Below are 12,818 nucleotides of genomic sequence, written 5' to 3' on the forward strand. Positions count from 1 at the left end.
ACACAGCCCTGTATTCCTACACACAACCCTGTATCTCTATACACAGCCCTGCATCCCTATACACAGCCCTGTATCCCTACACACAACCCTGTATTCCTACACACAGTCATGTATCCCTACACACAGCCCTGTATCCCTATACAAAGCCCTGCATCCCTATACACAGCCCTGTATTCCTACACACAGCCCTGCATCCCTATACACAGCCCTGTATTCCTACACACAACCCTGTATCTCTATACACAGCCCTGCATCCCTATACACAGCCCTGTATCCAGACACACATCCCTATACACAGCCCTGCATTCCTACACACAACCCTGTATCCCTACACACAGCCCTGCATCCCTATACACAGCCTTGCATCCCGATACACAGCCCTGTATCCCTACACACAGCCCTATATCCCTATACACAGCCCTATATCCCTATACACAGCCCTGTGTCACTGCTAATGCAGTCAGCGTGTTTTATTATAACGTATAATAAGCGATGCAATTCGTGATTAAAGCAATAAACAGCAGGAGATATAAGAACCTTGATAAAATGGCATTGGAGGAAAACAGCCCATTGCACACCTCCTCACACACATATAATATGTGATATTGGGGAAGGGAGGAAGGAGATCAGATTGCATTATTATTATATTATCATTGGTATTAGACTTAATTATGTAGAGGGAAAAAATGAATATTGCAATCAGAGCATTTATAGCTGTAAAAGCTTATAGGACAAGGATACGCAACAGCTGCAATGTCAAAATGTGGCAGCCACTGCGGTAAAAAAAAAAGTGAATTGTTTAGTATTTGCAGCTTTCTTGGTTGGCAGTGAAGTGGTTAAGGGCGTTGCCAGGAGTTAAGATGGCCGCCGCCGACTTCCTTCATACCAGGAAGAAGGCTCTCCTCCAGCTTTAGGAAGCACTCTGTTTCCGGGTTTGGTGCCCAGTGTAATGGCTGAGCCCGTGTCCGAGGAGCGGATCCAACATGAGTTTGCCCCTCAAGCCGAGGTGGAGGTTGCGGCCAGGGCCATGGAGTCCTTCGCCCGGAGTCACGGCTCCCAGGGGCACAGGGTGGTGCTGATCACCTCGGGCGGCACCAAAGTCCCCTTGGAGTCCCGCACGGTGCGGTTCCTTGATAACTTCAGCAGCGGGCGGCGAGGAGCGGCCTCTGCCGAGTATTTCTTAAAGGCCGGGTATGCAGTCATTTTCCTGCACCGCCACCGCTCCATGTACCCGTACAGCCGCAGGTATACTGCTGTCAATTGGCTGGACGCCCTGCATCTACTTCCCGCCCCTGCGGAACATTCCTGCCCGGGCCACGCCCCCGCGGAGCACTCCAAGTCGGACTCTGCCCATGCGCAGCCAGCTTTCAGAGTGGAGGCGGATCCATCTCACCTGCAGGGCATAGTGCAAGTCTTGCAGGATTACCATAGCATGACGGACTCTGGCATGTTGCTCCCTGTGGAGTTCAACACCCTTTCAGACTACCTGCACCTCTTGCTGGCAGCTGCTAAAGCGCTCAGTCCCCTAGGTGGGTTAATTAGGCACCTGGCTAAAGTGATAAATCATTGATGCATTGATGAGGAGTTGGGAATAGTGCCTAGAAGTGATATATGTAACAATAAATAAGAGGACAATAGGAGGGTCATATAGTGGAGTAAATTCTATAAAAAAAAAGGTGGAGGATTAGAGACTCACAGAAAAAGGAGCTATTAGCTCCAATTGGATGTGCCTGAGGGGAACGATCCTTGCTTAAAATTGTGCTGTGTGCCTCTAGGTATCAATAGGTAGTCCAATAATCTGAAACAAAAACAGAAAAAGCACTATATAGTGTAGTAAATTTGGATTATATGAGTCTCTAAGTTAGGTGGATAAGGATGTACGCACATTTATGGGAGCCTTGTACCTGGCTCCCTTAGACCGTGGGAGTGGTATAATTCCCACTCTAAGGAAGTGTTGATGGTGCCTTGTCCGTAGTAAATGTGTGCATATAGTGCACACTGTTTATAAAGTAATTAAAATTTCACTTACAAACATTAGAGTTTTAGAGTAAGGTTTTGCTCAATCCATAGGGCTCTGGTTGTATACCTTGGAGGATGAAGCCCAGAAGATAATTAGTTCCAACAATAAACAAGATGGTCCAGAATAAATTTTAAATTGTATCTATCTTCATTTGATACAATAAAATAAATGAAGAATATTAAAAGTAACACTGATGCATTTCACCACATCATAGGACTTTGTGAAACGCCCCAAGTGTCCCTATTTAGAAGGGACAGTCGCCATTTTGAGCACAAATCTCTCTGTCCCTCTTTGCTATCCTAGTGTTCCTCTTTGCTAGGAGCTCCATATTGTTGATGTGTCTGAGTATATAACACCGCTCCACAGCAATAATATTTACAGTAATGGGTGTTAAAACTCCAATAAATGTTTGTTTATATCTATATTTAATTGCTTGTGGGGTGATCTGCTCAAACATTTATTTTGTCTATATTTCAGGATCAAATGCAATGTTCTATTTAGCAGCAGCAGTATCTGACTTCTACATTCCAGCTTCGGAGATGCCAGAACATAAAATCCAATCGTCCAGTGGGCCACTGCAGGTAATCCTGCTTTTATAATGTTTTATTACATTGTGAAAATGAAAGATGGCATGGAAACGATATACAACGTATAGGTCCTGCGGAGAAATCTTTTGCACATCGTGGGAATGTTGGAAATGTTTTAACAATTAATTTTAAAACAATAGAGAACATTATCAGTGCTAAGTAATTTTTTTTTTATAGAACAGAATGCTGTATCGTCTGATGGTTGGATAAATGTTAGGAAGATGCAGTCAGAATACTCAGTGGTTTGATTTGATATGCATCTAGCTATGTTATATATGCATATATTGATTCAAAAAGGAATGGGCACTGTTAGTCTGGAGTTGTCCTTTAAAGGAAAACTATAGTGCTACGAAAACAAAGTTGTTTTCCTCGCACTTTAGCTCCATTTAGTACCCCCCTTCCTCGCAACCCCCCTCCCTCCTCTGTGCAGAAGTGTTAAAAACCCCTTCTGTCACGTATCTGATTCCAGCGTCAATGTCCTTCGATGCTGTATCAAACCCTGCCTATGCTCCTCCTCTGACCAAGGTTAGTAGGCGGAGGGACCTAATGTGCATGTGGGCCGATAGCAGTGCTTGCATTAGGATTTTCCCCATAGTCCTAATGCTTTCCTATGGGTTTTTGGTGATGCTGGATGACATAGCGTGAGGACGGCCAGCGTCTGTTAGCCAACCAAAAGTTACCTAACCACCTGGAAGTCCCCCTAGTGGATGTCTGATAGACAGCCACTAGAGATGGAGTTCACCCTGCAATATAATTTATACTGTTTCTCAAAAACTGCAATAAATACATGCTCAGGGTTAAGGGGACTAGGACACTGCACCCAACCACTTCAATGAGCTGAAGTGGTCTATAGCAGTGTTCCCCAACCCAGTCATCAGGGACCACCAACACTCCAGGATTTATGTATGTCCCTGTTTTATTCCAATGGAGATGCTGACAAAACCCGGACTGTTGGTGGTCCCTGAGGACTGGGTTGGGGAACACTGGTCTTTAGTGTCCCTTTATGGCTGAGGCAAAACCCCTTAGATGAGTCCTACTCTAACAATTCACCTTGTTGCTCTCAGCTGAATGGTAAAATCTCTAATCTGACAAGGAGGGGTATTTTTCTAAACCCCTACACACTTATTAACCCTGAATGGGATGGGTGGCAGCACTGTAGCATGGCTGTGTAATACAAAAGCAAATACAAACATACAGAATTCAGTTTTGTGCTCAAACTCCCACTACTCTGCGGCAGCAGCAATGAGTATAGTACACATCAGCCCACTACATAAATTGAAGATTATGCTAGCGTTAGTGTACTTATAATCTTAATTTTAGTAATGACAGGAGGCGAGTATTTTGCATTAAACTCTCTTTACTAACTTCACATAGCAGTAAAGAAAAGTGAAACATTAACCAATCAAAATGCAATAGGAGGTATAGTATTCACAGTGCTGAGGCTCCTGCCCCTCTTTCGAAAGTGACATCATGCATAATGTTCCCAAAAGTCCAAAGTCCTGTAACATGCACCAATGGGTGACTTTCCAAGAAACAAAATATTAAAGGCTGAAGGAAGGTTCAAACGTGTCCATCCTGAGTGTGAACTGTACCGCCACGAAGTTACACTGAAAGAGAATGTGAAATGGGTTAGGTACCGGTCTCAGAACTGCTTGAAGTAATGTAAAAGGCCCAAGACAACCTCACAGAGGCTGGCGTCCGACTCCAGGACGATGTCCGGTGTGGTCCCGAAGATGGCCCGGCCGTTCCAAGCCTCCATGCTGTCCAACCACCATCCGAGTTCTTCCTTGACTTCCTCCATTACCGGAATGGTTTGGTTGCAGGAAGTGTTCTGGCAGAGGAAGGAGGCCTTCAGGCGTTGCATCGCTCTGTAGTGGAGCGGACCCAGGAAGATTGCTTGGATAGACGCGGAGAGCAGGCCCACAATCCGAGCTAGGTTGCGGAGTGGAATGGTACGGCAGCGGATGACTCTGCGTAGTTCCTTCCTGATGACTGCGATCTTTGGTGTCGGTAGCTGTAGTGTTCTGGACTTGGAGTCTATCTCGAAGCCCAGGAATTGTACCATCTGGGCCGGAGATATTGCCCACTTCTGATAGTTCACCACAAAGCCTAAGGATGACAGGAATTGTGTGGTATAGTGTGTGTGTGTGTTGCGTCAGTCTGGACCTGTCGGAGCAAAACAGTAGCAGGTCGTCCAGGTAGATAATGCACCGCATTCCTTGTGCACGTAGATGTGCAACTACTGGCTTCAGCAGCTTGGTGAAGCACCACGGGGCTGAGCTGAGGCCGAAGGGGAGGCATGTGAATTGCCAGGGTCGGCCTTGCCATCGTAACCTGAGGAATTGGCGGCAGGAGAAGTGGACGGGTACTGACAAATAAGCGTCCTTGAGGTCCAATCTTGTGAACCAGTCCCCGTCTTGGAGGAGGTCTCTCAGGAGGTGAATGCCCTCCATATTGAAATGCCTGTACATTACGTAAGCATTGAGCCGCCTCAGATTTATGACCGGGCGGAAATCCCCGGATTTCTTTTTTACCAGAAATATGTTGCTGAAGAAACCCCTTTGGTCGTGAGCGGGTTCGATCGCTCCTTTCGACTTGAGCTCCAGTAGCTCGTTGTCGATTAGGCGGTGGTCCTCTCTGGAGCACTGTATGGGGTGCGGAGGGACGGTCTGGTATGGGGGTTCTACGAAGTCGATGACGAAGCCCCGAACCGTCTGGAGGATCCATGCATCCGCGGAGATGGTTGTCCAGTTCTGAAAAGACAGAGCGATACGACCTGCAGTATATGGGGTAAGTGGAACTTGAGACACAAGATCGCTTACCTGTGGGGAAGCGTGCTCTGCCACGGTTGCGAGGTCCTCTGCCTCGGTCGGCTCCTCTGGCATAGGAGAAGGGTTGCCTGAAGCCCACTTCCGGGTAGAAAGGTTAAGGTCTATGTGAGCAGGGCCAGAGGGCCAAAATCGGCTGGCTGCTCGGCCCCTGTGGCGGCCAGCCCATCCAAAACCACCCCGACTGGGGTAGCCCCTGAAGACTTGTTTCATGGAAGTCAGAGCCTTATTGAGGGACGTAAAGATGTTAACGTGTTTGTTTAGTTCTTTCAGGAAAGCTTCCCCGAACAATTTGCCCTGTGCCATTGGTCCCAACTCCTTGTTGCCCAATTCCACCAGCTTCCTGTCAATGTGGAGCAACGCTGCCTTACGCCTCTCAGAGGAGAGGGCTACGTTGGTATTGCCAACGAAACAAAAACACCTTTGTGCCCATTCTCTAATGTCATGCGCCCACTCTTTTACCATGCTGGCATCAAATTGGTCAGCCCTTGTAAATGCGTCGTCTGCCAAATACATAAGGTGGGAAAGTGGGCCGATGGAGTCCAGCAGTTTATCCTGGACTCCGTGGAATCCTTTCTCCACGCCTCTCCGGGACCACCCCGAGACATGAAGGTGGTCATGACTTGGTCGAACTCCGGAGTTTGAGTTACGTGGTCGGGGAGCGAAGGGCGTGGGCATTCGGAGCGTAGGCGGTTGCACACCGTTTTGTCTAGCGGTTTGCGGAGCCAGCGGTGCATAAATTTAGAAAGGTGTTCGGGGGGAGTCCAGTCCCCAGAGCGTGGGTGGCGGATATTACGAGGGTCGAAGAGACGTTGCCTTGTGGGATCTAGGATGGTATCCCCTTCTTGGGTAGGTGTGAGGTCGTCCGGCAACTGGATGTCATCCAGGAAAGTGCCTTGTAAAAACCCAGTACGGGAGCCAGTGTCCGAGTCCCAGTCGTCGTCCTGCGAAACAGAATCCGCGGCTTGCCACTCGTCCAACACGGCCATGGAACGTGTGTGTTCCTCCTCCTCCTCATCCGATGAGTAGTGGGCGGGGGTAGGTGGGGCTGGCTTGTGGCGTTTAGATGGTGCCTTGCCTTTGACTGGATTATCGCTCCCTTTGTCGCCTTTCCAGTGGCGTTTGGTAGGTCGTGAGTCCGCTTGTGCCTGTGATTCTGAAGCCTCAGAATCATCGTCCTGTAGGTGGGCTTGTGTGGCTCTCTTGGTTTGATCAGCTGATGCTGACATAACTCTGGAAAGCGCCTTCTCCATAGAGGCGGAGATGGCTTCTGCAATCATTGTCTGGAAGTCCGCAGGGGTTTGGGATGCTTCCATAATGTCTTGGAGTGGGACCGGTATTGTTCTAATATATATTTGGCACAGGGTGTAGGTTGGGCTAGGGGTCAGGCAGTTGTGTAAGGAACAACGTAATTGATGGTACCAGCGGTACCTGTGGAACCCCAGCAGGGTATAAGTATATGGAAAAATAAAAGTATAAACAACCCAGCAGGGTGTGTGTGTGAATTAAATGCGTGGTATAAGGATACCAGAGTCCCCAGCAGGGTAAAGTGGGATTTTTACTGGGCTTCACCCAGACATGTACATGTAGGTGAAGGTGGCACAAAATCCACCTGGTCTTATCATAGAGGGATTCTCCCTTGTCATGTACAATAATATAGGTGGCACAAAATCCACCTGATGGCAGCAGAAATGAAAGGGCTTCACCCAGTGTATGTATAACAAGGTGGCACAAAATCCACCTGATCTGATTGGTATAGTGCTTAGCACTGAATAGGGCCAGCAGCCTCTATAGCAGGTTAGTGTATATGGACTAACCTGCTGACCACTGCCAGGTTGGTAAGCTTGCACACAATAGTATGTGTGGGCCGAAATGACGACCGTGTTGTCCTCTGGAGAGTAGGTCTGTCCGTGTATCAGATCGGGAGGTTTGCGACCGGGTGCCGGCACTGTGGGGATCGCTTGTCACCTAAAATGGCGGCCGTGAATCTCGCGATGTGCGAGATCCAAAATGGCCGCCGGGGAGACGGGAAAGGGGTTTCCCGGCGACATTGAGTGCGGCCGGGAGGCCGCGAGGAGAGCAAAGGGGAAGAGGGTGAAAGTTACCCTCAGAGTAAGTTGCTGGGAACCAGCAATAGAAACGGAGAAAAGTGCCAGGAAAGGAAAGTCCCTGAGGGCAGGGGAAGGAAGCAGGAGGGGGACTCCCAGAGGGGAGAGATAAAACTGGATAAATTAAAGGGGGTAACAGGCAAGGACCCCAAAGGATAGAGAAGGAAAACAGCCCAGCACTAAAAGTCTATAGCAAAAACACAATAAAGGCATAAAACAGATTATACACAATATAGTAAGGGAAGAGCCTGAAACTCTGACCTGTCTGCTGATGGAGCAGTAAAGAAAGAGGGGGAGGAGCCTCAGCACTGTGAATACTATACGTCCTATTGCATTTTGATTGGTTAATGTTTCACTTTTCTTTACTGCTATGGGGAGTTAGTAAAGAGAGTTTAATGCAAAATAGGAAGCCTCCTGTCATGTGGTAAAATTAAAAACCAAAGGGAAAAAAACAAACAAAGTTACTTGCACATTTACATTACTGGAGGCTTTTTAGTATCACTCCAATGCCCATTCAAGTGAGTTTGCCTTGACGTGGCAGGTAAGATTGCACGTGAATGGTCATTGGAGTGATATTAAAAAACCTTCATATTGGTACAGTTACATGTGCTAAAGTTAATTACTAGAAAATTTCAGGGCGCACAGAGATGGTAGGGGAACATGTTAAACGAGACCGTAATAAAGTATGTTTTCTTCATTTACTTTGCCAATATCTTTGAAATCGCTTAATCTTGAAATTATGTTTTTTCTCACTCAGATAACAATGAAGATGGTACCAAAGATGCTATCACCTCTAGTGAAAGACTGGGCTCCCAAAGCATTTGTTGTTTCATTTAAACTAGAGACAGATACATTTATCTTATTGGAGAGAGCCCATAAAGCCCTTTCAACGTATCGGCATCAGGCAGTTGTAGCGAATGTCTTAGACACGCTTCGGTCTTCTGTTGTAATTGTAACTAATACAGCCGAGACTAAACTCACTGTGTCGAAGGAAGAAGACCGTCTGGGAGTGGAAATTGAAGAAAAAATAATAAGCGATTTAACGTCACGTCACACTAGTTTTAGAGAAGGACTTAATTCAATGAGCTGAACGCTGCTACTCACGCCATTTAGATTTATTAAAGAATGAGATACAATGTATTCATACTAATAATACTGGTCAATATACTATACTGTCTAATGATCTCTATATTGATCTAGACATGTCGTCTGCTACTTCAAAGCATGCTTGATTACTTATAATTCCTCTATCGCCCGCTTATTTAATTCTGTTGCATTTCTATTTTGTTCCATAGATTAAAACCATATACTAGTGCCTCGGCTCTTGAGAACACAATTACACGTTGGCTGCAGTGACAGCAGGGAACAATATTCAGCATAATAGGACAACGGTTTATGATGATAAAAGAACAATGTTTAATTGAAAATAGGAATGATACATTAAAGAAGCACTATAGGGTCAGGAACACAAACATGTATTCCATATCCTATAGTGCTAAACCCTCCATTTAGGTGGCTTGCGCCCATAGGGAAAGCATTGTATTGGCTGAAATCGGAAAGGGGGCGGGGCGAAATGACATTTTAGCCAATCAGACGCTGAACGGCAGTGCTGCCTACTGTGCAGCCCTGAGCCAGGAAGCACCTCCAGTGGCCACTTGGAGGTGTCCCTAGGGGCAATTTAAACATTACCTTTTCTCTGAAAAGGCAGTGTTTGCATGAAAATGCCTACAGGGTATGATTATACTCACCAGAACAACTATATTAAGCTGTAGTTGTTCTGGTCACTATAGTGTCCCTTTAAATCAGGGAATTAATCTTTAGTTGTGGAATACAGGAGACTGGCATGTATAATAATGATTCATGTATATTTAGGTAGAAGTAAAATTATAGAAATACCTAAAATACAAAACAGGGATGTCCAACAGGTAGATCCCCAGCTGCTGTTTACTAAAACTTGCATGATGATTTTATAGCAGTTTTATTCCTGTGGATTCTGAAGGCTCGCCCTAATGTTACCATTTAGTTTACTTACTATAGTTTAGTTACTATAGAATTGTGTTTTCCCAGGTAGCTAGTGTAGTTGATTTCCTAAGAATAGAGAAGCCTTTGATTGGTACATTTTTAACAGGCTCCAGAAGAGAGAGGTGGGTGGGTTGCAATGCAGTAGGGAGGGAAGACACTATATTCCCCTTGAAGGGGATATTCAGAGAGCACTGATGACATAAGATATTTTTGCACAGGATTGATATTTGGCCGTATGGAACAGTGTTTCGAGCTGCCAAAGTCACGTGCCGGTGTGCAACAACTATCTCTGAATGTGCAGCATTCCAAGCAGAAACTCCAGGACCATCTCTGAAAGCAGATATGGTCATGGATATTGGAGTAACCCTTCAAATTTATGCCTGGTGAATTCCTGAGAGCTCAACGTTTAGTGAATAACTGGGTAAAATTTTTACTAGAAGGTTCAGTATAAACGGTTTAAAGCAGGCGTGTCCAACCCGCGGCCCATGTGCCATCCAGGTAGTGAGGGATGAAGGGAGTCTATCACTTACTGTGCTCTCTGCACAGCTCCTTCAGACGCCCTGCAGTGAGTCGGCAGGTGGGATATGACATTACCCCGGCATCGGCTTCACAACTGAGCATGTGAGGGACCTGTGCAGGAATAGCACAGTAACAACCATTGGCCAACAGGGAGAGGATCCACTGCAGCCCTCCCAGAGCAAGGCAGGCAAAGTGGACCACTTAATTACTAAATTTGTGTATGAATGTGTTTTTGTGTGTATGCCAGTAATTGAGTGTATGTGTATGTCTGTGATTGCGTGTATAGGTCTATAATTATGTGTATGTATGTGATTGTGTTTGTATATCTGTGATTATGTGTATGTATGTGATTGATTATGTGTGTACATGTCTGTGTTTGTGTGTAGGTCTGTAATTATAACATGTATGTTTAGTAGATAGCTCCCCTAATTTGGTATCCTTAAATATGGCAATCCCACATAAGGATAACAAATAAGGGAGTTATCTACTAAACAAATTAAATATCAAAATTAAGAAAAGGGCTTTTGAAGTTTTATTACTTAAATTAATTATATGAAATATTTTATGTACAGCCAAAGGCAATTCTTGGCTCAAGTGGCCCGGGGAAGTCAAAAGGTTGGATACCCAGGGTTTCAATTTTAAAGTGTTAAAAAAAACAAAAAAACACTCTTGGCTAGTTTTATAATAATAAAGCATTGTAATTGACCTAATCCTTGACCATATTTCTTAAATATCTGTTATATTAAAGTTTATCTGCCTGGGATTATATTCAACCCATGCCTGGTCTTTCTCTGTTTTGTGTGTGTGTGTATATATATATTAGACATGTGCATGTCTTTTTGGTCCGAATTTAAATTCGGACATTCAGATGCTTCCGAATGTCGGAAGTGCTGAACTGAAGTTACGAACCGAATTGCAGAAGTGCTTTGGATTTCTGAAAAGTAGCAAAATAGCAGAGGGAGGGAAAATTAAGGTAATGATGACAGGAATCTTACGCTACCCCTACTCCTAACCCTAGTAGGGCTAGGCTTGGGGTTAAGGTAAGGGGTAGAGTTGGGGTTAGGTTAGGGGAAGGGTTGGGATTAAGGGTAAGGTTAGGCTTAGGGAATTGCCGAAGTCTCGTATTGCCAAAGTCCCGAATCGAATTTTTGCCCATGCACATCCCTATTGTGTATGTGTGTGTGTATATATATATATATATATATATATATATATGAGAATTAACTATTTAATAGTTGTAAGTGGATAAGAGACGTTTTTACTGAGTTTAGCAGTTTTGTTATTTCCAGTAAATATAAATATTTACTTTAATCTACTGCTTGTTTGGAACTATTATTATTAAAGGGTGTAAATTATCTAAGTAATAGCTTTTTTCAGAATTTATGGAGGGTGGTGCTAGATTTGTGCTCAAATACGTTTCATGAGGTTCGAACAAATCAGATTCCTTTTCATCTACGACTGAACGAACGATACATCCAGGATTTAACCATGGATTTTAATGAATCTGTTCATTAGAGGATAGATTAACCCCTTAAGGACACATGACGTGTGTGACACGTCATGATTCCCTTTTATTCCAGAAGTTTGGTCCTTAAGGGGTTAAAAGGTATTTGACTAGTTCGCACTAGCTGGATGCATTTGTGCACATTTCTAGTGCTAAATAAAAGCAAGCTATTTAAATCTTTTAGGACGAAGGCAGCTTTCAGGTTGAGACCTCCTTCCAGATCCGGTACCTCTCCTTGGGACCATCCTCTGGTTCTCAACTACCTGACTGATGATCTGTTTGTTCCCCTTGAAAATTTGGATTCTACCCTTCTGACTTACAAAACTTTGTTTTTGGTGGCTATTACTTCCGCAAGAAGAATTTTGGAGATTAAAGCCTTTTCTACCATGTCTTCATGCCTACAAATCTATCAGGATAGGGTGTGTCTGAGACCAAAACCTGAGTTTCTTCCTAAGGTGGTCTCTCAGTTTCTTCTCTCTCAGGAAGTTGTCCTTCCATCTTTCTACCCCAATCCTACTTCTCAAGAGGAAGTTAGGTGGCAACGTTTGGATGTTAAGAACTGTCTATGTACCTTTTTCATTCTAAGTCATACAGAAAGACTGACCAACTCTTCGTTCTACCTTCAGGAGCTAGGAGAGGTGAGGCGGCCTCTTTATCTACATTGAAACATTGGATTTCGCTAATAATCAGGAAAGCAAATATCTCTAAAAGGTCAGTCTCCTCCCATGAAGATAAGAACACATTCCACCAGAGCATTGTCGACTTAATGGGCTAATTGGGCAGAGGTTCCATACGATGATATTTGCAGGGCAGCCACCTGGTCTTCCCCGATGACATTCATAAAAACACTACAAACTGGACGTGGCCTCTCCTTCGGGAAGAGTGTTCGGTCTACAGTTTCTTTATCCCATTGATGTTAAATTTCTTTGCAGCATGAGAGTCTGTTTAGTGCAGTGGTAGTCAACCTGTTTCTACCTACCGCCCACTAATGCATCTTTCTTGATGGAAAATGTCCTTACCGCCCACCAGTTTTCACGCAAGTGCAGAATATTTTTTAGAATGAAGGGTGTTTTAAAAAAAAATAAATGTACGTACATTTATCTTTTTATTTCTACTTTATGCATGTTTATAATGTTTTTAACTTTATGAAGTTTAATGAGAAAAAGTAAATTGAAATTACCTTTACTAGTGATTAATGAGATCCTTGAGGTTGATGCTGCGAGACTAAAT

General features: G+C 44.6%; 1 protein-coding gene across 1 annotated transcript; it reads left to right on the forward strand.

Moving 5' to 3' along the window:
• The first annotated feature begins 856 nt into the window (after positions 1–856).
• Positions 857–9,559, forward strand: PPCS (phosphopantothenoylcysteine synthetase). Its single transcript, XM_063436063.1, has 3 exons — positions 857–1,529; positions 2,498–2,601; positions 8,301–9,559. Exons 1-3 carry the CDS (start codon positions 950–952, stop codon positions 8,631–8,633), a joined length of 1,017 nt encoding a protein of 338 aa, XP_063292133.1. The 5' UTR covers positions 857–949; the 3' UTR covers positions 8,634–9,559.
• Positions 9,560–12,818: the final 3,259 nt, after the last annotated feature.

The sequence above is a fragment of the Pelobates fuscus genome, chromosome 11 (assembly GCF_036172605.1).
Source record: "Pelobates fuscus isolate aPelFus1 chromosome 11, aPelFus1.pri, whole genome shotgun sequence".
Classification (NCBI taxonomy): Eukaryota; Metazoa; Chordata; class Amphibia; order Anura; family Pelobatidae; genus Pelobates; species Pelobates fuscus.